The 26,922-nt window shown below is 41.7% G+C and overlaps 1 protein-coding gene across 1 annotated transcript in view; it reads left to right on the top strand.

Moving 5' to 3' along the window:
* Positions 1-3,531: 3,531 nt before the first annotated feature.
* Positions 3,532-26,922, top strand: part of Tbx15 (T-box transcription factor 15) — a 113,998-nt gene continuing 90,607 nt past the window's right edge. The window contains exon 1 of the mRNA XM_003479268.5: positions 3,532-4,216. Coding sequence (XP_003479316.1) covers positions 4,012-4,216 — 205 coding nt within the window. The 5' untranslated portion in view covers positions 3,532-4,011. The remainder of the gene's footprint in view (positions 4,217-26,922) is intronic.

Genomic DNA, 26,922 nt, shown 5'->3' with positions numbered 1-26,922 from the left:
TTGAAGCAGGCCTGGTCCTAGGCTCCACCTCCCTATGAGCTCTTCCCACCCCATAGTCGCCTCATAATGTTTTATTCCTACCTTGATGGACAAATGTATTACAGTTCCCTTGCCCCTGCAGTTACCTACTCATGTGTTTAGAGGCACCCTAACATGTCCTGCTGGTCAACTATTTTTAACTTTGTTTTCAATTACCTACTCAGAACTTGAAAATCAAAGCCGGCTGGTTGGCTCACCTTAGTATTGTGGCATTAGCAGTGGTGGAATTTAAGGTGCTTTAAGGTAAGGAAATGGAAGAGAAAGACAGGTGTATGAGGTTGTCCAGGTTTGTTTGTTTGTTTGTTTTCTTTGTTCTGGGGATCCAACTCACAACCTTGAGAGCTTTCCAGGCAGGGCTTGTGCCACTGAGCTAAATCCCCAGCCATGTCCAGGTTTTTTTCTGGGAACTTTTATTTGTGTTTGTGAGTTTTGTGACTCTTCTGATGCTGCAGAACTGTTTTTCCTTTGAAAACTTAGAATATCTGGACAGTTTGAGATGACAGTCACTGTGCTGCCCTTTCCTTCCTGGCCTGTCTCCTACCATGGCAAGGCCAGAACTCTGCTTCCCCACATGACCATACACGTGGTTAGTGACACATAGGGCTCTGGATCTCCGACTTTTGAGGTGCCCAACACCCTCCTTTTCTCTTTGGAGTTCTGCAGGGGCTGAGATGGGGGCATCCAGCTTGATCCATGTCAGTGGAGACCTGAAGGGATACATCACTTAGTGTAGATTCTACTCTGAATGTAAGGTTAGAGTCTGCACATGGGAAACTGGGGAGTGCCTAGGGTGGTAACTGGGGACCCCACTCTTATCCCTAAATGTCAAAAGAGAAACAGGAGTCCTTTGAATGTAACAGAAGTAATATCCAGATCACACTCCCACATTTAATTGTTTAATCTCCATAATCGTTCCTTTCCCGTTTAGAACTGTGTATTCTTCTATACTTAAATCACACAACTAAACCATCTTGCTTAATTTTTTTCCAGATTTTCCTCTCCATCAGCACACAGGAGTACATACTCCTAGGTGAGAAAAATTTAGATTAACATCTATGCAGCCACACATGCACACACACACACAAAGAAAACCAAAACCAAAACCAAAAACACAGGGGTTGTTGCCCTTTTACCTAGCACAACCTCTGTTTTTACTAGTGTTCCAAACCATCTTTTTTCATTTGGGTCAGTTTTTCTGGCCTAAGTAAAAATTCCACAATAAGTGTGTCTATGAATTGGAATTAAGGAGTGGGAAGTAGGAGAAAGTTTTGTACAAACCAAACTCTGCTCTCCTTGTGCTTTGGAGTGGGGTATAGAAGCTTGCCCTCGAAGGTGCTGTTTCATTTTTGTATGTTTCTGGAATACTGTGTCCATGGTCAACTACGTAGATCTCCATCTTTGGATGGTGGGTAACCTAAAAACTGTGTCTTTTTGGATGCAAATTGTTGTCTGATCTGGGAGGTATGCAGCCTACTTCTCAGTCTGAACCAGGCCAGTGAGAAAGTAGAAGCCAAAAGGGAGAGTCAGGGTGTTGGGAGATGCAGGCAATGGAAGTGGAGGTAAGAGCTGGAAAAAATCTGGGGGTGTGTGACCCTTCCCCACCATGCCTAGTCCAGGCAGATAGCAAACGATTTTCTGCCAAGCAATGCAAAATTAGGAGCCCAGAGACACGGGAATGAGAATTACAAACTCATGACCTGCCTTTTCTCCAATATTTTGCCCATTGCCTGGGTCACTTTCAAAGCCAAGTAGTGACTGAGGCTGGAGACCCTGAATCTCCACCCAGGTTCCCAAAGCCTGCTAGAGTTCCTGAGGGGTTTAGGTCTGGCTTCTAGATCCTCTTGCAGGAACTCCCTGGAAACTCGGAATTTACTACTGTAGGCTGAGAGAAGGCCCAGGTCAGTTCTGGGTAAATCGCACCCACTCAGGCCCCCCCCCCATCTACTGTGCCACCAGCCTCTTCTCCCAGTTGGAATGCAAATTGAAGGAGATCCCAAAGTGGCCCAAGGCACACTCACAAATATTCTGTCCTAGCGTGTAGCACCAGAGTGCTTTCGGTTATAATGTAAGCACTAGCCCCTGGCAGTCAGGCAGGAATATGGCGTTTGGAGGCTGCACGAGCTGTCATTTTTCACTTAAAAACGGGGCGTGTGTGTCTGTGTGTGTGTGGGGGGGGTTTGACACACCATGCGCACCCCAGGTATAAATTTAGATTTTGACCATATTAATGGACTACTTGCCCTTGAGACTCATTTGAGTGATCTCTCTGTCTCCCGATCAGCACTTAGTTCTTTCTGACCTCCTTGCGAAGGGATGGATCGCTTTTAACTAGGGCGTAGGGACCGGAAGATGACAGCGTGTCTAGTAGACTGCCCGAGAAATCCCAGACATTGGTTCCAATTTGGCCGGACCTATTTCTCGGGCCCATCTAAGATTGATCCGCGCTCGGTTGCGCTCGGTGTCTCTTGCCACCAGCGACCAGCGGCTAACTTGGAAGAGAATGTGAAATGAGAATGATCAGGAATGTTGAATTTTAAATTCTGTGTATATTCCGGATGAACACACTCTCTTGAAAGATTTTAAAAAGAGGAGGAAAGGGAAGATGTTCAGCGGGGCAAGGAGACAGAAAACCATGCTCTGGATTTGGTAGGATTTAAGAGGAATTTTGAAAAAGCTCCTTCCCAGCTATGAAAGTTCCCAGTTACCTTTGCCCGGCACCCCTCCGTGAGTTCTCTAGAATAGCAGCCCGGAATAGGCGAATCGCAGCCCTGCGACTCCCGCTGCAGGGAAAGCCAGTATTTGCTGCTAGCGGGTCTGCTCTGAAACCCTGTGTTAGGACTCTCTACTGCCAGCCTCCAGCTCGCAAGGCTCCTGTGTGTCCTCCTCCACAAGGTACAGTTGGAGGAAGGAAGCAGTCTGGATTTTTAGTTATAAGACCTCCAACAATAATAGACCTTTTTTGTTTCCATTTGCTTTCACCAGAGTTCCTTGCAAAGTATTCAACAGGAACACAGGAACCTGTGCAGTGAAATCTGGGCAGAGCTATCAACTCCAAAAAGCACCTGGGACGGGCAAGAGGTTGTCAGAATCATTTCTGGCCTTTTGGGGGCAGGTAAACATTTTGTTAGGGCCCCTCAAATTCCAGATCTGCGATTAAACGTGACTACGGGCTCGCAGTGTTTATAATACCCAGTATATCCGGGTGGGAATTTACGCATTTGGGATTTGTTGGAGTTTTAAACGAAGTAGATTAAACTTCAACATTTAGAGCTCTCTTCTCCGCTCCAGTAACCTATGCGGGGCCGGAAAGCCAGGGGTTAAAGTGGGCAAAGGAGCATCCCGGGGACTACCAGCAGCAACCTTGGCCGAGCCTCAGTCTCTCTCTTCTCCTCATTGGCCCGAGCTCCGGGTTTCTCCTGTTCCCTCCTTGCCATTGGTTGGGGGCTGGCTTTTTCCCCCCTCAGTCTTTTTCTTCCTCCCCCCTCCCTCTCCCTCACCCCTCGGACGGGTGCGCACTGCCTGCCCCCTGTTCCTTGGGAAGGCAGGAATTTAGGGGGAAAAAAAAGTTTCCCAGAAGTTTGGATCAGAGAAAGGACGGGAAGACCGACAGGGCAAGAAGGAGAGGGAGGAGAGAAGAGGAGAGGGAGGAGAGAGAGAGTTAAAAAAAAAAAAAAAAATGAAGCACGGTCGCTGCAGCCTGTGAGCGCCTTCCCGGGTGGGTGGGAAGCAGGACTCCGGCGCTCATGCAGCGAGCGGGCGGTGCTCAGGGCGCTGGTTCCTAGAGGCTGGGGCAGCTGGGGGCGCCGGCTGATCCGGCGGCGGAGGGCGGGGGAGGACGCAGGGGGAGGGTGCTGAGCACCCGCGGAGCCGCCGCCTCTCCGCGGCCGGGCCCGGCGGGCGCTGGGAGCGTGAGGGCGCAGGCTGCTCGCTCTGTAGCGGGGGAGAGCGGGGGCCAGGGTGCGGGCGGCTAAAATGAGTGAAAGGAGAAGATCTGCAGTCGCCCTGAGCTCCCGAGCACATGCCTTCTCTGTTGAAGCCTTGATCGGCTCAAATAAAAAGCGAAAACTGCGAGATTGGGAGGAGAAGGGGCTGGACCTGTCCATGGAGGCGCTGAGCCCTGCAGGCCCACTCGGAGACGCGGAGGACGCGTCGGCGCATGGCCTGGAGCCCCACCCGGGTAAGTGCCTCGGTTTGGACGGTGCGAGGCGGACGGAAGGGGAAGCCAAAGGGCGTCCGCGGGCGTGGAGTCAGGCCTCGCCGCCGATCCCCTTCCTTGCTCCGACGCGGGTTTCTTTTTCTTGGCACAATTGCCTAGCGCTTGCCTAAAATTCGCCGGAACCAATTTGGGGTTCTGCCCAGAGCCTTGCACTTTCTTCGCCAACCTCGGGCAAGGAGGCCTACTAGTTCGCACCTCCGTTTCTTGTTTCTTGCCGCCGGAGCCGAGCACAGCATCGGGACGCCCGTAACTGAAATGGTGCAGGCCCCCGGGCTCGCAACGGAGGGCAACTGCGAGAGCTCAGAGAAACTGGTACTTGCTTCTGAGAGCTGGAGAGAACTGGCCCCACATTCTCAGAACCCGTATTTCAGCAGAGAGAAATGCCCAGTTTGTCTAACTTAGCCTTCAATATCAGCGCTCGCCCTTCTCCCAACTAACACTTGCGTGTAGGAGTGCAGTTATATTTCTACCTGGTTGGAAACAGGAACTGATGTTTGACCTGTTGCACTGTACCCCTCAGTCACTGGTAAGAGCTCACATCTCTGTGTATTCAGGGTAGAGGTATAGGTTTAGTTCATTTGTGTCTGCATCTGTGTATATTCTGTGCACATAATTTGCACAGAGCACACAAAATGTAGAACAAATGTCGTTGTCTGTGTTTTAACAGAACTTTGGGGTGGGGTAACGTTTGTGTTAAGCACCAAGATTTCAACTGTACAAAAACAGCCCCGGAGGACAGCTGTTGTCAGAAGAACCTGGTGCAGCACGCACAGGAACACCACGCTTGCTCTCCAAGCTTGAAGCTTGGTTTAACGGCTTTAGAAATTTTCCAGCTCAGAAATTTTTCTGAAGCCACACTGGACTGGCCAGGGTTAGGGACTGATCAGGGCCAAACACTGGCAACACCCGGGTGTTGGGGCAGTGGTGGGTGAGAGTGCCACAAGTTTAGGAGCTTGGGGATCCAGCTGGAAAGCTGGCCAAATCCAAGGAGGGACAGCTGTCACTTACATTTTGTCTTCAGGCAGTGACAGTTCAATTTCCACGCTCCTGAGGCTAATAATAACGCGATTAGCAAGTGACCTACACAGACAGGGTTTTATGAATTCTCCGTGTTCTTGTGGCCCGTTACGGAATTTGAGTTTAGTGCTGGGGAATTATTTTTATTAGTCGATGAAAAGAAAATTAAAAGGAGATTTATTTTGTCCATCCAGGTCTTTCTCTGTGTTTGGATGCGGTACAGGTCCACACGGACCCTTTTATGAACAATCCAGGAAAGAACGCATGGCTAATGTGTTTCCTTTATCTGCTCAGTCTATTTCCTCACTTAATTTATCTGTTGTCAAAAATCTCACTAGGGTCTTCCTTTAGTTAATGGAAATTCTGGTAGGCCTTATGACAACTTGTGACTTAGGAGGTTCTTCTCATCTTATTTTCCAGACAGTGGGAAAAACAGATATTATTTAACTGCACTTGGCAGGCACTCTGTCCACAGAAACTTTTCTCTTGGGAAGCCCCAGGTCACTAGGAGCCTGTCTAAGGTGCCCTGTTCAAAAATGCTAGTCATAAAGATAGACTCAGCTCAGTTTTCTTTTTCTGCCATTCTTTTGGGCCAGAAATGAGGAGAGACAAGCAAGAGAATACCCTGGCAAAGATGGGCCTTTCCTGGGGTTTAAACCTGGGGAATTGTTCTCCAAAATTTTGTTCCTTAGCTCCTGTGGGATGTGATGGGATGGGAAACCTAATAGAACTAATTTTATGTAACAGAGGTCATTTGGTCATTTCTTAGTATCACTTAAAAAAGAAGGTGGGTATTTAGAATGCAGAAACCAAAATATATTTGTGGGGAGGGGACAGGTAGGAAGAAGTAGCTTAAGTACTGGAAAGGTGTTCTTTCTGCAAGGCTGGGCCACAGGATGTCCAGGTCCGGTCACGGGCAGAGGAGCTCCCTAAATTGGAGCCCTGGCAATAACTGAGGCTTTCTTACCTCAGTTACCTGAAGAAAAGAGCTTTCAGAGAAAGGCTCTGTGGTCTCTAGACAACAAAGCAGAAGATGCAGGGCTCTATACTGTGGTCCTAGGCTAGAGCAGAATTTGTGACCAGGGAGAGGGGCCTTTACAGGCCTTTACATTCTCCTCCAATATCTATCATCCTAATGAAGACATTTGTTAAAGATGTGTGTATGGAGGAGTAGTGCAGGAGACCCATCTGGCCTAGGGCAGTGTCTCTGCTGGGCTGGGCCTCACAGTTCTGTTTAATTTGTCTTTTCTGGGTTGCTTTTTGACTCACCAACCTTAGACCTATGATAAGGGATAGACAAGAAGCAAAACAAAGCAAAGCAAAGCAAAACAAAATAAAACAAAACAAGACACATAAGGAAAATATCCAGGGAACTGATGCCAAGAAACACACACACACACACGCACACGCACACGCACATGAACACGCACACGCACACCCATATGCAAACACACACAGTACCTGTGCAGAGTAGGCAGATGTGCTGTATTTATCACCCTTGTAATTCCTGTTAGTAACCAGCAGTGGCCCTTTCCAGTCTGCTACTCTCAACCTAAAAACCCAGAGATCCTCATACAGCCAAGGCTCAGAGTCTAACCTTTAACATCAATTCAAAGATGCGGCCTTTTGCTTTTTCACAGCCTGTTTTTCCTTCTGCATCCGGGCAAAGCTGGCATTAGCCGGCACTTAGCACCCACACCTGGGGCACCAACCTTCGGCAGAGGGGGACCAGCCCGCCTGCGTACTGTGGGCACTCACCCATCAAAAGTCACAGTATGTATTTCAAAAATTTCCACTGAGCCTAGAGGCCCCGAAAAAGTCGGAGGCCTGCTGAAATTGGAGAGGACTCATGAAGTACTTTCACTGTCCTATCCGTGTATACAAGCACTGTGTTTTGGAGAAACCGTTAAGAATCAACCCCCACAGGCTAGAGAGGGTCTCAAGGCCACTTTCCAAGGAACCTGGGTTATCTAACCTGCTCACCCTTGCTTGTCCTTAAGCAGCAACAGGAAACTTTCTAGCCGGGATAGGCCAGAACAGCTGCTACTGCAGCGGCCTTGGAAGTATATTGTAAACTGGCGCGCGGAGGCGCCATTTGCGCTAGAGGCATGCCCCGCTCCATCGGCCCCACTGCTTGGGCATCTCCCGCCCGAATCCTGAGCCGAGGGTAGCGGAGGCCGAGTCTCCTGCGGTGTGAAATAATTCAAACCTTCTGCAGAGGGTTTTCCCCTTCACAGCCTGCAGGCCTTGTAGCCACGGTGCTCAGGAGGCTGGGCGCACGCCGATGGGCACGCGTACACAAGGGCACTCAAGAACGTGTAAGCAAGCGGGTACCTCCGCACTCTCCCGCGGCAAACCCTAAGTGAAAGGATATGGGAAGAGCCCAAGCTGAAAGTCGGCACCCCCCCAACCTGCACTTTCTTGTTTTCAGTTACAGAGATCAACTGCTCATTGAATTAATCTTTCAGTTTGTTTGCTTGCGTTAAAACTCTGAGATTTTAATCCTGACCTTACCTCTTTATGCATCCACTTCCAAAAGGAAATCGGTTGAAACAGAGGAAGTGCCTTAGGCCAGTGCAAGCACCAACGGGACTCTGGCCGGTTTGGACTGCGGGGACCAAGTGGGAGTTATTACGCCCACGGTTCCTCGGGAGTAGAGGTCAGGGCAAGGAACGCTACTCGCTGGGGTGCTTGCCCCAGCTCCAGTGCACCCCTTCAGTATCCTCTACCCGAGGGGCAGCCAAGCGTGGGGCCTGCGGGACATTTGTTCCCGTGGGTCAAAATGGCCTTTTACAGAGGCCACCCCTTGGGTAAGAGGTCTTGCTTGCAGAAAATAGGGAGGTGGCAAAAACCGACTTTGTCACCGGGTGTGATGAGAAAGAGGACACTTCCAAGCCTCTTTTCCTGTGGCAACAGCAGATGCCCTAAGGGCGCGTGGGGTTGAGAGCACAGGGTGAAGGGCTGTCTGGCAGGTCGTGGAGACTTTCCGTTGAGACTCAGGGCCTGGATTGGTGGCACCATAGAAGTCAGTAGGAAAAGGGGAACAATCCTTAGGATTCCATCTCAAAGAAATGACCACGGGTGGGGAGGATAGGGAAAACTGGCCCTCAGGGTTTGGGCTGTTACCAGGAGGAACAGCTGTAGTTTCTTTCCTACCTCGCACGGGCGCTTCAGAAGCCGCGTGATAGGGTTAGGGGTAGGCGCCGGTTGTCTTTTCTTTCGTTGCCCAGAGGTTCAAGGGAGCCCCTCACTCATTTCTGCAGCCCTTCTGCATCTTGGGGGACCCACTCTCGCCCCAGGTTACCAGCCTGCTGGGCAGCTGAAGCTTCCTAGGCAGATCAGCAATAGCTTCAGGGCGCTGCAGTTCTCAGTTTCTCTTTCCAAACCCCACCAACCTATTTCTTGTTGAGCACTTTCTCAGCTGGTCAGTTTTAAGTTTACAAATTTTATAGATGAAATTAGAAGAGTTCGCGAGGAGACGCTTATGCAGAGAGGAAAGAAGAATTAAACTTCTTAAAGTAGAATCGAGACTTAATTTAGATTGACACATATCTGCTGTTGTTTTTGCTGGCACCTCCACATCCTTATACCAATTATGATATATTTTGTAATTGTGAAAAAGTTAGCTGAAAGTATTTTTACTACATAAATCATGGGAAGAGTGAGTGAGGAATTTCATTAAATATCTAATGTGTGGGTCAAAATTAAAAATATTTGGTATTGGTGATTTGTGTTCCCCATTTGTCTGTATAATGTCCTTTGCTTGTGTGGACATGAATCTAATGGAAGCAAGTACCTCATCATTAATCCTTCATATTGAGCAACAAGAAGAGGAAGACAAATATGTTTTGGCTCAGAAGACTCAAACACTATGTTCATCCAAGCCTCACCTACGGCATTCATTGGTGTTATTCCAGATCCATCATAATCATTCTATTGGCAAAAACGCAATATGAATAAAATGAAAGAATTCTTCTGAGACACTGCTTGTGGACTCTGGGTAAATGTCCTTATCTTGGGGAGAAAAGCAGTCACTACTTAAATTTGTGAGTGCATTTCTTCTCAGAGTGGCTTCAGATAAAAAAGAATTCCACAGGGATACAGGGAAGCATGGCATGTCACTTTCCTTTCTCCTTTGTTATTCTGGTAGTGTAACTGGGACTTGCTTTCTTAGTCTCACAAGGTTAAGTAGTTCACCAGTTTAATAGTTCACTATTTAAACAGTTTTTCCACCAGAGGTTTAGGTTTTGATCATTTAGAATATTTTTCACAAAAAGGAAACCTAGAGAGCTGGTGGAATGTGAAATCCCCCCCGCCCTTTCTTTTTTTTCTTCAATGTGGTTTACTTTTGCTTTGCGTATTCTGGTTTCTAGTAAGCCTCCAATTTTATATGTGCATGACTGTGATACTTAGGGGTCTGCACTGGGAGCAGCAATTAGCAAATTTATAAATCAAGGTCTGTTTACACTTCTTTGGGGGAAGCATAATCATTAGTTAATTTAAGTGAGACCATTGCAGAAAGTGTCCAGGTGAAAAATGAGACTTGGTAAGGAGAACCCGCTGAGAAATGAGAAGAGGTGGGGGAATTTAAGCAACTGGTAAGGACTAATCAACCTTTATTCAGAGCCATTAATGGCTTCACTTTGAGGTAGAATATTTTAGTAACCGCAAGTGGTGATGAGCTTTGATATCAGAAATGCAAACAAGGTTTGCAATCACTATTTTCTTTTCTGTACTTTAAAACCTAGCTGGTATCTAGTTTTGTTTTTTATAAAGAAGTGCTTTAAAAAGTATGTACATAAATGTATATGCTTATGTCTGTTTTCCATGGTTTCAGAAATGGGACACACGTACATTTATGCATGTGAAAAAACCAGAGTACTATATTCAACATCAAAACACTAGTTCTGAGTGGGATATCAATATTTAAGATCTAGAGACCAGCATGTGTGTGTGCATATGTGACCATGTGTGTATGAGTGTGTGTATATATGTAGCCAGTTTAGCAAACGGGATGCATAAAATTTGGGAGACCAAATACTTCGTCACTTTTGAGTAGCACTTGACAATCCCAGAGAATTCCAGATTTGGAATATCTTGATACTGTTTTTATTTAACTCTTACATTAACTGGGGTGATTTTGACCAATGTCTAAAACATAGAACATGAGGCCACACAGATACAATTTTTAAAAAACAGGCACAATGGAAAATTTTGTACTAAATTAGACATTTAATTTTGTGAATAATTCCATCTTTATTTTGGATAGACAAAATGCTGCTTTTAATTCAGAATGCAATTTTATGCTTCCCCAGGTGGAAAGTACATGGAATAACTAAATGAAATCTGGATAGTAATCATGTCTAGAGAAATAATGAAAGAGACTTTGAAATGTAGGAAAATTAAGGGCGTATATAAGAAATATATATGTAGATTTTTCTTCCAGTTTTCTTTTTAAACAGTATGGTTACTGAGGCTCAATTGAACTGTTTGCAGGAAGCAGTCATAACTTTTATAGGACTAAAAAACAAAACAAAACAAAACACTCACTACTTATCACAGTAAAGTTCCTTTTGAAAGGGATCAATAGAGGTCGTTAATGTGTACTGTACCTATCTGGAGACTTGGAGTTTTGACTCCTTTTCAACTATGTGAACCGATTAATTTCATCTCAGATAAGGTTCTCTACTGTCCCAAGGATGGGAACTCATGGTTAAAACTTCAGATAACTCAGAAGAAAGTTACTCCTCTTGTCTTTTCCTTCCCACCACTGGCTGCTCCCTGCTGCAACACAAACTGAAAACGTCCACTCCGCTACTCCTAATTTTCTTTTACAGAAGACTTTTCACCGCGGAAGGAACTGAAATTGCATTCGTTCCTGTGAGCCTTTCCCAGGGAGAACGGGGCATTTTTGGTGACTTTCACAAGTCAAATTAGGCCCTGCAGCCTTTGCCGGCGCCCCGCGCCTCACCCAGCCTCTGCAGGGTGGAGTGGCGCGGATGGCTGAGTCCCGAGCAGCAGGCTGCGGTGGGGGTGCAGCCGGCGTCTTGCTGCTGGGGTGCACACTGCAGCTGCGCTCCTGGCCAGCCTGTCTGCGGGCCGCGCGTCCCAGCGCGCGCGCCGCGGTTGCGGTGGAGCCTTTGAAACCAGGGAGCCCGCAATCCTGAGGGACCTTCGGTACCCTTCTTAGTTCTAATTACATCCTGGAGCAATGTGGGGATTCTGGGGTAACCAGGAAATTCATGGTAAAAATCATTGCCCCTAAAACAATCAGACCCCCCAAAACCAACAAATCAGAAAAGCAAACGGAACCCAAGGATCTTACACCTCGCGCCCTGAGGGGAGTTTGAGTTTTGCTTTCATCAGGCTGAGCAAATTTCCAAGGAATCAAACTGACTTCAAACATTGGCAATTAGAAACCAAGAATCCCTGGGCCTGCACAACTTTTAATCCCTAACCATTTCCAAATGGGTAAATCTAGGGTCACTGTGCATTGTAGCCAGTCTGGTACAAAGGAAAGTCGTCCTATGCGTTCCGGACGTCGAGGGACCCTGTTTGCCTAAGAAGGTCTGATGGTCCATAATAGTTTGGATGCTCTGGTCGGTCAGGAACCTGCATTTCCCCAGGAGAGAGAGGGACAGGAAACAGTTTCTTTCGCATTGTGCGGGGGATTGCAAAAACGAAACTAAACGAAACAAAACAAAACACATGAAATAATTTTTCTCCCAACAAAGAAACCATCCAGCTTAACCAAGTAGACACAGAAGTAAGTCACTACTAGTCACTGAGAAATGCTTAGGTTCTGTAAGAAGCCTGCCCCAAAGGCCTCCCTCTCATGATCAGCTTTGACCGCAGAGGGAAGTCCTGCCCAGAAATGCTGTTGGCTCCAAAACTTCAGCCTCTGCAGGCTAGAGAGCCCAGAATTGGATGCCTGGGGTTAAGTAACATAGGTGAGTTTCAACTTCCATTCTTACTAGTGAAAAATACTGATTTTTCCAGTGGGGAGGGGCAAGTGACTGTATCAAGTGATTGTGAACGTTTTTCTCACCTCAGAAATTTAATAACTTTTTTCTATTTTGACAACAAAGTCCAAAAGGGGCTATCTGCACTGTTTTGAAAAAGAGTTTAGGTAGAAAGTTAAAAGTATAAACAGGTTTAGAGAAGAATGCTGAACAGAAAGACCTTTAGGGAACCTTAATCTCTTAGGTCATTTCTGTGGGTCCCCACTCTACGATAATGCTTTCAACATAGATCCTCATAATTTATTTTATGTCTATGTGTTATGGTAAGAAGAGGGCTTGATGACCTTAAATTAGGAGACCTAGAGTCTAGTGCTAGTTTTACCATTAATTTTGGAAACAAGGATATGGCAGCAGAGGTATTAATGTTGAAAGCCAGAGTTTTAAAGTTGTTTCATAGCCACCGATGAGGCCTCAATTCCTGGATTGTGAGATGAGAGAGCTGGGCTCAAATGAAACCTGAGGCTCCTCTCGCTATAAGGTCTTGTAATCCTGTTAACTTTTTTTTTTTTTTGAAATAATAACATTTTCTAATGTACTTTGGCCATCACTTGACCATCCTTTACTTTGTTGAAATGAGAAATTTTACTGCAGTTGTGGAAAGTAACAGTAACAGAGACACAAAGCCAAAAATATTTTTTGAGCTAAATTTAAGAGCTTTCATAAAACTCTTGAAAAAGATTTATATTAATATCACATGTTCAGAAGTCCCAGATTAGTGATTTCCAGTCCTTTGTTTTGATGTAACCTATTGTTGGGCATGTGAGTGATGCTCAAAAAGGTTCGATAACATTAATGAATTGAAAGTGAATGTGAATTTTCATGCTTTGAACATTTTCTATGCAATTCCTAGAAATAACTGGAAACATTGTAGATTTGAAAAATGAGAATTGAGAAAAGCAACTTTATCACTGGTGAATTAGTTCTCCCACCCTATACTATTCAAGCCTGATGGAAAGCACTGGTAACTATTTTTCATGTCCAGTCTGCTAAGCTGAGATCTTGATCTGGCAGAAAAGTGAGAATGCTAAAAGGATGACTTAGTAACAGGCAAAACGCTTGTCAACAAGCTAGGTCAGAAGACAGCTTAGCATTCAAGACCTCTATTCATAGCAGATGAACTTGAGGCAGGGTCAGATGCAAAAGTGGACTCAGTATACACACAGGAAGATTTTGCTTGCTTTCAATTTTGTGAAGCTTTGTTTCCTTACAGAGTCTGCGGTTGGATTCAAGCTCCATTGACTGCTTCCAGCCTCATTTGATGTCCCTATTTTGTGCAGTCTCTATTCAGACTTCTGTAATCATGTAGCATGTGAATGTGGTAGTTGTGTCTTCACTTCTACTCTATAAACTGCTGCTGGACTGGGATCTTGGCTTCACTGATTTTGTTTCTTCAGAATTTACCACAAGGGGCTGGCCCATAGAAGGCATTTAGCACATAACAACAATATAATGATAATGGTAGTAAAATATGGACAGTAATAACAGGAAGGAGAATCTATTCTATGTCATCCACTGTGCTAAACATATATATGCATACACATCTATACACACATATACATGCATTCCTTTAATATGTAGCAATTGTATATATCAAAACATTCTAATAACATACTCATTAACATTTCTATTTAGTATAGTAAATGCATTAATTATACAGTGTAGTGGCCCAACACTTAGAATCTTGGTTTTAAAGTGCTTGTGTCTAAGCCCTAATTCTAACATTTGTTCATTGTATGACTCTAGGCAAGTTAGTTACTCTCTTTAACCCCAGTTTCTGCATCTATGAATTGGAATAATGTGTTCATTAAGAGGTTAATATGAAGATTAAACAGGATAATGAATATGTAGGAAGAATGGATTTAGTATGCTGCCCATTGTTTATAGCAATTGAATTGATGTGTTTATACACCTTAGTAACCAGCTTGAATAAAAAAAAAAATTGTCACAAATCGTAATCTGTAAGCAGCCACTATGCTTTCTGCCATTCTTCTGCTTTGATTGAAATGTTTAAGAACATAGAGTGGAATCCTCAATTTATTTATAATCTGTGGTTTGAAACTACAGAATCTAAGTATGTGTGGCTGATAAAGTAAAACAGAACTGAGGCCTGTTGTTATTATTCAAAGTTCCACTGAGGAAAAAAGCCAAAACCTGAGTGAGCAGCTGCACGTGGGGGCGGTGGTGGAAGTGTAAGCCGAGGTGGAGATACGGGGCTGACACTAGCAGGAGGGTGAGGTGGGTATAAGGTTGGGCTCCAGAGACTGGGCTTTATTAGTTTCCCCAGAACTTGGCTCTGAGGATACAAAGAGGGGCCTTCCTGAATGTGGGGAATTGTGGCAGTACAAGAATGCATCTCTGTGGTTAGTTACTGATATTTCTACCTGGACTCCAGAAATCTTAAAACGTCAGGCTTTCCCTAATAAGAAATAGACAGATTTACTCTTTGTAAAGCTGAATTTTGAGGAACCTCCAGAGCTTTGGACAAATAAGCCAGTTATACCAATTAGTTGATGTTGCAGTAAAAATTAGTGGATGTAGAGTTGAGAGAGATAAATAGGGGTGTGTGTGTGTGTGTGTGTGTGTGTGTGTGTGTGTGTGTGTGTATGTGTGTGTGTGTGTGTGTGTGTGTGTGTGAGAGAGAGAGAGAGAGGGAGAGAGAGAGAGAGAGAGAGAGAGAGAGAGAGAGAGAGAGAGAGAGAGATTAGGGCAAGCATAGAAGGCCTATGCTAAAGAAAATCCTGTAATTAGACTAAATATGATGGAAGAAGAGACTAGTTAGAACTCAAGTCTGACTGGGTTTGCCCAGTTAGTTATTTTCTTTTCCGAAAACAGAACCTGGATTTGATCACTTGCCATTTAAAAAAACAGAACTATACTCTAGACTTTGTTTATATTGTTTCCTGGCAGCAGAGGAAGAAGGTCGATTTTTTGATACAGAAGAAGAGATAAGAGGTTTCTTTCTGCATCCTTTAAGCAACTTCTATCCCTTCAACATAAGCCCTCAGGTTCTCACCTTCTAGGGTAAGGAGATGCCCTTTCTGGCTAGGAATCCAGACCTCAGTCTTCAATATAGACTGTGTTCCACACTTTATCTCCAAAACACTGGAATTTTACAATCATCCTCTTAACTCAAGGTGTTCACACATGTACCCAATAGTAACTTTAAAGGCTTGTGGGTATACTCTACCAGTACTGTGCTGATGGTTTCATTCACATTCTCTTGTTACATCTATCTCATAGTCCTGGAAGCGCAGTAATTATTTCTTCATTTTACAGATCAACAAATTGAGGTTCAACAAACTTGATAACTCACCTACAGACACACAACTTCAGTGCCCTTTAAGTGTGTCAGCCCAAACTCAAAGCACTATGTGGCTCCAAAGTCCATATCCTTGACCAGTATAGGCTAGCTGGCCTCCCTTTCTACAGTTTCCTCTGATCGGAAATGCTCTAGAAAGAATATTTGGTGGATAGGCATTGACGTTGTCTCTTCTATCCCCAAAGCAGGAGTTGTTAAATAATAAGTGACAAAGTTTATTTATAGTCTCCTTTCTTTTTTGCCTATTATACTTACTCTCTCTAATCCTAACGTGACTTCTCCATGTCTGCTAGGAGTGGACATCAGGAAGTAGCAGTGTATAGTTGAGTTTCGAAGCCATAGTTTTTGGGATGGAACTTCCTAATGTGATCTTCTTTTCTTTGAGTTTATTTTTTTCCTTTGAGTTTAATGCACAGAAATTTCAGTTTCTGAAGTATAGTGGCCATGTATTGAATTTTATCTAAAACCTCTCCGTCTTAAATCCTCTCATGCAATGAAATTCAGGGGGGACTTTAACTATTCTGTTTTACCCATTTCTTTCTCCATTCACAACAGGATGGATGGAGTCTCATTGGTAATTGATTCAAAATGGAACAGCTTAGAAACGTATCAGTTGCAGTGACTGGCAATTCATGCATTTCTAAGTACTGTTGATTTTTTCAAACTCAGCAATCACAGCTGAAATCCTTTTGCCATGGATTGAATTTACAAAGGAAGAGATTCTGATTTCCACAGTGGCTTCTTTTTAATGCCCCAGGATTAGGAAACTGCCTTGAGTACCCACAGCAACTACACCAACTCTTACAGTTAAAGCTTTAACTTTAACCTCTGAGTAACTGCTCTGATTCATTTATTTTGTAACAGCTCTATTTACAGCACTCTTGTTTGGTATGGGACAAGTTATTTGTAGGGATTTCTTATTCTGATAAACATTTAGGATCTGTGCTACATTTCTTCTGTTCCATTGTAAGTGGATGAGACGTGAGTGTGAGTTATAGAGAATTGAAACTTAACAGTAGGTTTCAGCATTTTTTCTTTCTTCTTTTCTAGCCCACCTGTTCACTGTCTTTCCATCACTTCTCCTCCCACTCCAAGTAACCTTCCACTCTTAGGAAGTCTGATGTCGCCAACAGGGATTTGGAGAAAATCTACTTTCCTTAACCCCTCAATTTTCCTTTTGTGGATTTTTAGTTAATGAGTTTTTTTTTTTTTTTGCTACTTAATTGTATATCTGTTAAATTCCTGTCTGTTGTGCCCAGTAATGGAAAAGTGGATTTTAGAAGCTAAAGAGAGAAAGACTTAAAGTCCATCTCTATTTTAAAGCTTTATTTTCTCCTACTCCCAGCCCCACTCTGTGTAGACACTGATTTGTGGGATTTAATATGCTGCTGCAGCAACACAAGCAAGTGAATCTTCCTGCCCATTTCTTTTTCTAGGAATCCAAATTCTTGAAATATAGACTGTGGCAGAGGATGAGAAAACGCTGCAATCTTGGGTGATCTACTGCTTCTCATCCATGAAATCTGTTCAATTAGAAATGTACTTTGTGCAAAGTCCAGACTCCAGACTTTGGAGACTTCCTTTCTTTTCCCTCCAACATTCAGAGTACTAGTTGCATACCACCATCAATCCTGGGAACATTAGATTCAATCTGGTGCAACTTGGCATTACACAGATTAGGCTGTGATGTCATGTAGATTTAAGGCATCCTTGTGATATGCTGACTGGGTGGTGGGTACTGCAGAAAGTTTCCTACAGACACAGGCCAGTCTGACTGTGGCAGGGCAAGAAAATAGTAAGCCAGAGTTCAGTTTGAGTGTGTGTGTGTGTGTGTGTGTGTGTGTGTAGATGGCTGGGGGCTGATGAGAGGTGTTATAGAGAGCTGGGTGTAACCATTCTTCAGCCTGCGTGGGTGAATTGGTTCCGGATGTTAACATTTTTCCCTTGGGGCTTGACTACATTCTTTCTTTCTTCCTTCCTTCTTCTTCTTCTTCTTCTTTTTTTTTGACTGTCTGTTTTCTGGCCCAAATTGTTAGACCTCCACAACTGGGTGGCTATTGCTAGTGAGTACTGAGTGAGAAAATATCTGCTTTGTTTGAGGTGGCTTCTTGGGTATATGTATAGGTATAGACTTCAGAAGGGGTTTTATCCAGCATTTTCTTTTGGTGAATTTTGAGAGGTTTTTCATCCTCTTGTAGCCCTATAGCACATCTGATGATGTCTGTCAGAAGATGAGTGTGAAATATTCTGGAAAGCACATAGTCTTTCATTTCTACAAACAGAAGAAGCTGGCTGGTGTGGGAAAACAAGATACTAGGTGGCGTGCACAGAGGCAACTTCACTTGCACAGCTTGTCTTTTAGGGGCCATCTCTATCTCAAAGTGATGCCAGAGTGTTTCTGTGACTTTGTGATCACAAGGGAGTCTCTGCAAGATAACCTAAAACTCTCATAGATATAGACAAGATCATATAAATGCATAGGTCTGTCTTTAGTCATCAGAAAACTCCCCTTAAAGGGAGGTCATCACCAAATAATTTGATGAGATTATTTCTGAGCAAAGCTCGTTTCCTGCTTTTGTGTCTGCAGAATATCTGCAAGCCTCATACTGCTAACTGATCTGTTTCTTCTTTAGCAAGAAGCATACCTGTTATGTTCTTCATCTTTTTTTTCTTTACTTTTTTGGTACTGGAAATTGAAGCCAAGGCTTTTTCACTGAGCTATAACCTCAGCCCTTTTTAAAATTTTATTTTGAGGCAGATTTTTGCTACATCATTATGTTGCCTGGGGTCTCTCCTAGTCACTAACTTGTCATTCTCCTATCTCTTACAGAGTCCTATGATTACAGATTTGTATCACCACAACTGGTTGATACCTGTTATATTCATCATTTTTCTTTTTTGAATTGATTTTAAACTTTAGATCTCTGGGCAGCTGATGACTATACCCAAGGAGACTTTGGGTTTGGTGGTCTGTGCTCTGTGACATCTATGTCCATTTCTAAATGCATGTACACATGCAGTTCTTTCCTTGATCTTTCCTATATTTTTAGAATTGGTTTTTAGACATGTCAGTTTATATCTCTATACTCCATAATCGGTTACAACCATGAAATCTGAGTAAGAAAGAAAGATTATCTAATTGCACTATTAGCAAGGCATTTTTGTAGATAGGATTGTCTGAATGCTTTCTGCATAGAATTTGTTTTGAAGCTTTAATACTTTTGGAGCTTTATTCCCTGCTAATACCTGATAAGGTATTTGCCTTCATAAATATGATTAATTTATGGAAAAATCTTTGTCCCATCTTTCCCTATTTGTATCAGGCTTTCTGTCTATGGCAGTCTGTTTTCTGCCCAGAAAAAGAGAAAAAAATAAAGGAAATCTGAAAATTCCAAGTGTTAAACAGAAGTTCAAAAAACCTCTAAATGGAAGACAGATACATCTGTTTTCTCAAGAAAGAGGAGTTATGTTAAGTTCAAGCAAAGTGATAGGAATTCTGGCTTTTCTTTCCTATAAGTAGTGAGAATATGTGAGTAACTGACAGTAGAGTTTAGTTCAGAGTTCACCTTTTTACTAAGGGAGATGGCAGTTTCCAATAGAAGAAAGGAGAAAAGATCCCTAAAACCAAGGTAAGCCAGAAAGCTGAAGAACATGAGGCAGCTCTGTGGAATGTGTTTTTGAAGGAGCAGTTGAAAAGCATCAGGATTAGAGAAATAGAGTATTAAGTAGTTTTTGGTTTTTATCAAATTACATATTGTCTTAGTTACTTTATTCATTGCTTGTTAAAGGAGGAAAAATTTATTTTGACTAACAGTTTATACATGTTTTTAGTTTACAGTTGGGTGGCTCCAAGGCAGATTGGCATGGTAGAGGAACCTTGCAGAACAGGAAAGACATAGCCAAGTCTAAAGTCTCTTGTAAGATTGAAGGCAAATTCTAGCTGTGAGTCCCTATACAAATGAAAAGAAAGTTAAATGCCTCCAACATTCAATAACATAAGATAGAGCTTTCCATTTCATAAGTTACAAAGAGGAAGATAGAAAAAAATGGGAGCAAAGTCCACCAGGACAAACATTATATCCCTAGTTCTATGTCCAGCATTCCCAGAAATCCATGGCAAGTTGTGAACTTCAAAGAGCTTGGGTGGCTCTTTCCCTACAGCACTTCTGGTAGTTATATCTCCCATAGCTTGTGTCTTTGGCCAGCTTTGCTCTCTCCTTGCAGCTTTCCTCAGATGATCTATATTCCTGGCTTTTCCAACCTTCTGGAATCTCCATTGCACCTTCAGCTTACACTCACAACTTCCTGAACTGTCTTCTCAGAGGTATATTGCCTGACTTCTCACATCATCTTCTTAAATCAGGGTGGAAGCCCTACAATTCTTGCATTCTGCACGCACCCAAACCAGTACCACCTGGATGATGCCAAAGTCTGCCATCAGCTGGAGCAATAAACAGGTTTCTTTTTTCTTAGCTGCAGAAGTTGAGTGTCTGGGTTTATGAGCACTAGGAACAAAATCCTATGGAAAAACTTCCCTAGGCCACCATTCTGGAACATTGCACTCTGGGGCTGTCTTCTCAAAGCAAAATCCCCAGCAATAACCATGGTATGTCCCCAACTTTATACTGTCTTGAAATTTCTTCTGCAATTAATTAGTCTGCTGCCCTTAATCTCAGTTTCAGGCAGAGTCTTTGGACATAAGCAAAATGTAGAAAATTTTTCTGCCAAAGGATAACACATATGATCTAGAGACCAATAACGAATGCCATTTTTCTTCACAACAGAACCTTTCTAAGCCTGGTCTTTATTGGCAGCATTCTATCATGGCTTCTAGGCTTTCACCAGAATCTACTATCAAATACAGCTTTAAGTATTCCAGGCTATTTCTTCAATTGGCATCTCAGAACACTTTCCAAACTCTTTTCAATGACTAGTTCCAAAGGATCCTGAACCACATGATCATGTATAGTCATAGCAATGATCCTACTTTTCTAGTACCAAATTCTTAGTTACCAAACTAAAGGAGCTCAAAGTTAAAGGAGAAAAGGTTTATTTAGCTGTTTTTACAATTTACAGTTTATAGTTCACTGGCTCCAAGGCACATGGCAAGGCAGAGGGACAAGGTGAAGGAGAATCAATTCACAGTTAGCAGAAGGCACCAAGGCAATGAAGTAGTGAAGGAGCACCAAGTAATGGCAGCATCCCCCTAATATGTCCCTTATAGTCTGTCCTGGCTCACATCTAGATTGGGACATCCTTAATCCTTGCATCATACTACTAGTCTTACTGTTACACCCTTAATCCCGTTATCACACACTCTAGATTCAGACACTTTGAAAAGCCATACCTATGACCACATGAAGCTTTGCGGGGACATCTAGATACAAGGCATAACACGTACAAAGTCTTTGATATTTTCCTGGGTTTGACTCACATAGTCACGAAGGAAAAGAGCCCCTCTCTGTTCTTTTATGTCATTTGACCTGTCTTACTGCTGCCTATAGCTGGAATTTGCTGTAGAAGAACAAGGTCTCCAAATTTGCTTTTGTTTGAGCTCTCAGCTACTATGCATACACTGGTGGTGCACTGTGGGGCTAATCTAGTGCCATTATGGATGCTACAGGGCTGGTGGTTTTTAAACCATAGTTATGTTCTATATGCTGCCAAGCAGAAATAACCTTTGAGAGTCAAACTTCCACAAGGATTATAAAGGTCAGCGAAAATCAGTGCTTTGAACTTCAAGAATGGGGAACATTTTTTAGTACTTTGCTTGTAAATAAATAGGATGACTGTGTCTGTCTTCTCATTGGTATCTTTGATCCTAAATTAAAGAGATACTTCTTCAAAATACATTTGTGGACCCTTGCATGTTCATCACTAATAAACAACAAATTGTTGAATGGTTTGGTATCTTTTGAGAATCTACAACTCCAAAATTATGTTTATTCTGAATTCCCTTTAGAAAGGGCATATGATCCAGAAACTCAGCCTGAGGAGGAGATAAATTACAACTCTCTAAAACTTAGTTACAGGCCATTAAAGACTCCCCATTTGTATATCACTGAATGACAGTAGAGCATTGCAGATATCAAAGCACATTCAGAGGATAGCATATTATCTCTGATGCTTGAGAGTTCTATTCATTCATCAGCATCCTGCTTCTTCACCAAACTATAGTCTTCTCTCCAGTCATCATCCTGGTCTCTAGTCATAGTATAGAAGGTCAGGATCAGCAACCATAGACACCAATTCCAGAAGATTACTGCCTTGGGGTTCCTATAATAATCATATAGTATAAGTGATTTTTTCAAAAGATTTGGTATTTGAATAAAGGAGAAAAGAGAATGAACCTAAACCATAGGATCTGAGAGAGGCCTATCATTGGAACTGCTCATTCTCTATATAAGGAATGAGTACATTTGCTCAATACAGAACCTGTAAAAGATGTTCTGAATACTTCAGTTGCCTCTCATGACTTGAAAGAGGGATTCTCTGTAGCCCAGATCTTGGAATTAGGCTATGCAGATGATGTATTGATTGGCATTAGAACTACTCTATCTTGGGAAAACTTACAAACTGTGTGTTAATATTTTTCAAAAAGGTTTTATTCATCTGGCACTCAAGATAACAGTTTTAAAACCTAGTGGAAAAATACAGGTAAAAAAGGAAACTCCCTGTGCCTGGTACAAGAGCCATGCTTACTGAATATTTCAATTCTAGCCCCTAAATCTCATGCATTTCTGTAGATGGAAAGTGGGGCACCAACATCCTGCGCTGGGAGCCTAAATGAAAGCCACAAGAGCATGAAACTCATTTCTGTGCTGAGAACTTCTAGGTCTTTCTTTCTTCATCCAACAATGTCAGCAAATTAGCCTGTTTACCTATGAGTACAAAATACTATCAGCACCAATTCTTCTGGTCTTTTGAGTAGTTTCTATAAATAAATTTATATTTTATTTTCAGCAGTAAGTCTTATAGTAAGGCACTGCCATATTCTACTTTTAAAATTTGTGAATTTTCACCAAATGTATAGTTATAATTTTTGAGTGGCTAACATTTTTCATTGCACAAATGTGCTTGTTTTTAGATGTTCTTGAGAGAAATATAGGCAGGAAAAAAAGAAATGTATTGATATAAAGCAAACAGATACCTACTGTTTTGGTAAAGCCAGATTTTTGTATCCTAAGTTTTTTAAATCTTAAATGATATCTTTCTAATACAGAAATACGTATTTTAGTTCAGGATTGAAAATTTACACATTTTATGAGCTTGATGATTGGAATTTTACTTACTGCCTTCTAAGCTCAGGTTCAGTATATTTCTGCTTGAAAATAAAATTGTGCAGTTTCAGAAAATTTGATAAAGTAAAATTCAACATGCTTTATAGGGTTCAACATTTAAAATACTGAATAAATTATGACTAAGGAAATCCCTAAATTAATTTTCATAGTAGAATATTAAATGGAAAAGCTTATATGAGAAAAATTATGAAGCCTATTAGGAGCAGGAAGCTGGCAGTGCAGGTGACTCATTTATCACTCTGATTCTTGTTTCCCTATGTGAATGGGAGAGAGTGTAGTATACCAATGGCCTGTCTTTCCTTTTTTGAGCAGGGTCTTCCTATGTAATTTAGCCAGGTCTTGAACTCACTCTGTAGTCAAGTTGGCTTGAACTCACAGCAATCCTCCTGCCTCAGTCTCTTGAGTGCTGGGATGGCTGCACCCCCACAGCTGGCTTGGTCTGTCTTTCTGAGGTGGTTCAAAGTCGCTTACTGACAGAAGTAGTCTCTGAGAGGTAGTCGACTTCAGATAATTAAAAATGTTGTTATGAAAATTGTTAAACATAAAAATACCTCCAGCCCTAATCACCTTATCATCACCTTTCTTGCCATTAGTATTTTTGCTGTATCTATACTTCATCTCTCTTCTTATTTGGTAAAATATTTTAAACTCCATCTCAGTCATTGTGTCACTACTAAGTAGTTCAGGACTTGAATAGACTTTAAAAATGTCACTTTTGATCAAAACATAAGCTTCACATATAACATAATTCATATTAATTTCTTGGTACCATCATAAAAAAATTTAAATTTCCTTGAGTTTTTCCAGACACGATCAAATTCCTGTTGCTACCAACTCTTTTCTGATTTGCTTATATAATTCCTTTAAGGGCACCACATACTCAATTAGGTTCATCACTTACTGTTGCCAAAGTTATATTATCAGTGCAGTTTCTGTACCTCTCTCTCACCCTGCAGACACATTTCAGCAGGTATGCTTGTGGAGAAAGAGTGGCGATGTCTAGGTCAGGAAAGTTCTAAGATGATATGGTTGAGCAGCAGGGTTCAAAAATCACTATTTTATAAGACTATCTTTTTGTTAGGAGTGCCTGGAGAAAAATGGGCTAGAAAGTGTTTGCTCAGATAGATCCAGAATATATATTTTTAAAGCTATGGTAAAAGTTCTACCAGCACCCAAGCAAATGTCATAGCTGAGGTTATTCGTTATTATAGTGAGATTAGAAAATTACTTTTGTTTTAACTGGCATAATCTGTGGCTATTGAAATAATGTGCTGCAGCAAGTAATATTTGATTGCAGGTTCCCCAGGCAAATGAAGCTCAGGATGTTTTTCTGGCTATGGAAAATACAATTTGTAATTTTATAGATGTCATGGAAAATGAAACTCCTTCAGGGCTTTAACACTGACAATTGAATACTATTTTGGAAGAGAATTGAATTAGAATTAAGTTTAGTTTTGTGCTGGTCAACTCAGGGAGTTCTGCCCAATGGTTGTAATTCTTAGACTGTTCAGACTTGAATGAAACATCAAGTTGAATAAAATATAAATTTAATAATGAAACATTTGGTCTGCATGGCTTCCACTGTTTGGTCGTATGGCTTTGACTATTTTATCTTCTTCTTCTTGTCCCTCTCATTCATGAGCTGATGAATTTCATTTACTTATTGCTTTGACAGAATACTATTGTATTGGTCAGATTCACAGCATAAAACCTGTGCTTGGTGGTGAACACATTAGTTTTAAATCATATTGATTAAAGTATTGGCTAAGAATGCTGTTATTTATAGGTTATTTCTATAATTTTTATACAGTGTTCTTGCCACTGTGAAATCTGAAATAACCACCAATTATTGAGTCATTTTGGTCTTTTAGTTTTGGAATTATTCAATTAGATGATTGACTAAATTGAAACAATATTAAACAATATGTGTTTTTCTTTTTTTCTTTTTTTTTTTTTTTGGTACCAGGGACTGAACTCAAGACCTTGTGCTTGCCAGGCTGGTACTTGGGCCACTGAGCTAAATCCCTGGCCCTAAATGATATGTTGATGAATATCAAGTTATGGAAGATTATTGCTAATAACTTGCAGATCTTGCAACGAATAAATGTGCAGTCGACTTATCATTGTTATTTGTCTGTATATCTTGATATTTGATGAGTCTATATGTGAAGGTCAACCCGTTTTTCTCTTTTTTAAATTATTTTTTTCCAGTTGCACTTTGCTTATACCTTTATTAGAATATTGCAGTGAAGGTGTTAGAGGATAAATGTTTGTTTACATCTATTCCCTTCACTGGGTCTTGTCTTTTTCATGTCAGGATTCTGTCTTCTTTATCTGTGTATCTTGTTTGCTCTTTTTTTTTTTTTTTAACTTTTTATCGGTACTAGGGATCAAACTCATGACTGCCTGCTTGCAAGGCAGGTGCTTATGCCGCTGAGCTAAATCCCCAGCCCCTATCTGTGTATCTTTAATATTCACATCACCCTTGACTGCTTGCCATAAATGCTCAATAAACGTGTGTGATAATAAGAGGATATCTTTGAGTTTTATTTATTCTGGGCTATCATTATTAAATCAACTAACTGGAAATTTGAGAAAAATCGCTGGCATTCCACTCGAAAGATCACTTGCACAATACTGTTAATGTTTCTTTTCTCAGAATACTGCATGTCCCAAGATAGAAAATCACATTAGTAATCACATTCAAAATCATAAAAAATGAAGCCACTAGTCATCGTATATTACATGGAGGCAAACAAAGACAATTTGTCCAACAGTAAAATTGGGGATGAACAGAGAGTTTGAGAGACTTGTTGCTTCTCCATTAAGACCCTTAGTCTCAGCTCATCCTCCTTTCCTTATCCTGGGCCATGGTGGGTGGGAGAGAAAAGGATTTGCTGAGGCAGATAGAATACTGTTTTATGAACTGAGAGCCTCTGAATTGGCAATGAATTTTCTTTTAGTGCTACAGGCATCTAGCTTAGAGCTGGGCCTCCAGCCGTGTGATAATGACCCAGAGGGTCTCCTTCATCTTTCAAGGAGCCTTTGTTTCTAAACTCAGAATAGTTAACTATATGATTTCTTGGCCACTGCTCAGCAGGCCCAGGAGCACCTGTTCTGCACTTTTTTTGTTAAATGCTTGCTGGGTGCCAGTGATCATTAGCTACGTCCTTCTGAAAATGGACTTCTGGTGGCTTCTATACTGGCTGAATTTCTGTTTGCATGGCAAATGTATATAGTATCCCCTCTGAAAGACTGAATCAAAGTGTTAAATCACAAGATCATTAATGCTATTCTTTTTTTTTTTCTTTTAAAGTAATGGTCCCAGGTCTGTGCCTTAGATCATGTTGGCATGCAAGTTTCTTTTTTCTAATAGGCTGTGATGGCTGTTCCTTATTCCCTGCTTCTACTTATATAATAAAAAACTCGTAATTTACACACATATTAAACATTCTGGAAAACCAAAACATATTTATTGAAAAGCACAAAGTGAACAGTAATCTCCCTTCCTGAGTCTTTTAGCTTATCACCCCAGAATAACTACTGTTACCAGTTTCTTTTGCATTATTCCAGATGTATGTATTTGAGTCATTATGAAAACACTGTATGTAAATAATTATATACAGATGCACACATATGTGTATATACAAACGTTTAGACTACAAATTATGTCATAATTACATAATTATTTTGAATTTTATGGTATTAACTTTGAGCTATTGTATGGAGACAAGTAGCTATCCTCACAGGTTTCCCTTTTTTGTCTCAAACTCTTACATTTTGTGGCTCTATCATAATTTTTATCAAACTCATTTTAATGAATCTATAGGTTGTTTTCAGTCATTTTTTTTCTTTAAATAAAACCCTGTGATTGTTTTTGAGTATGCTCATGATAGTATTTGTAGAGTAAATTCTAGAAGTAGAACATAATTGAAGTTGTAACATTTAAAAATTTTATGGGAATTCTAGATTGCCCTCTAAAAGGGATATTCAACTTATACTTCCATA

This window comes from Cavia porcellus, unplaced genomic scaffold (assembly GCF_034190915.1).
Source record: "Cavia porcellus strain 051 isolate PalLab524CR breed Dunkin Hartley unplaced genomic scaffold, mCavPor4.1 scaffold_1, whole genome shotgun sequence".
NCBI classification, from domain to species: Eukaryota; Metazoa; Chordata; class Mammalia; order Rodentia; family Caviidae; genus Cavia; species Cavia porcellus.
The sequence above is the reverse complement of the archived record's forward strand: the minus strand, read 5'-3'. Positions and strand labels throughout refer to the sequence as shown.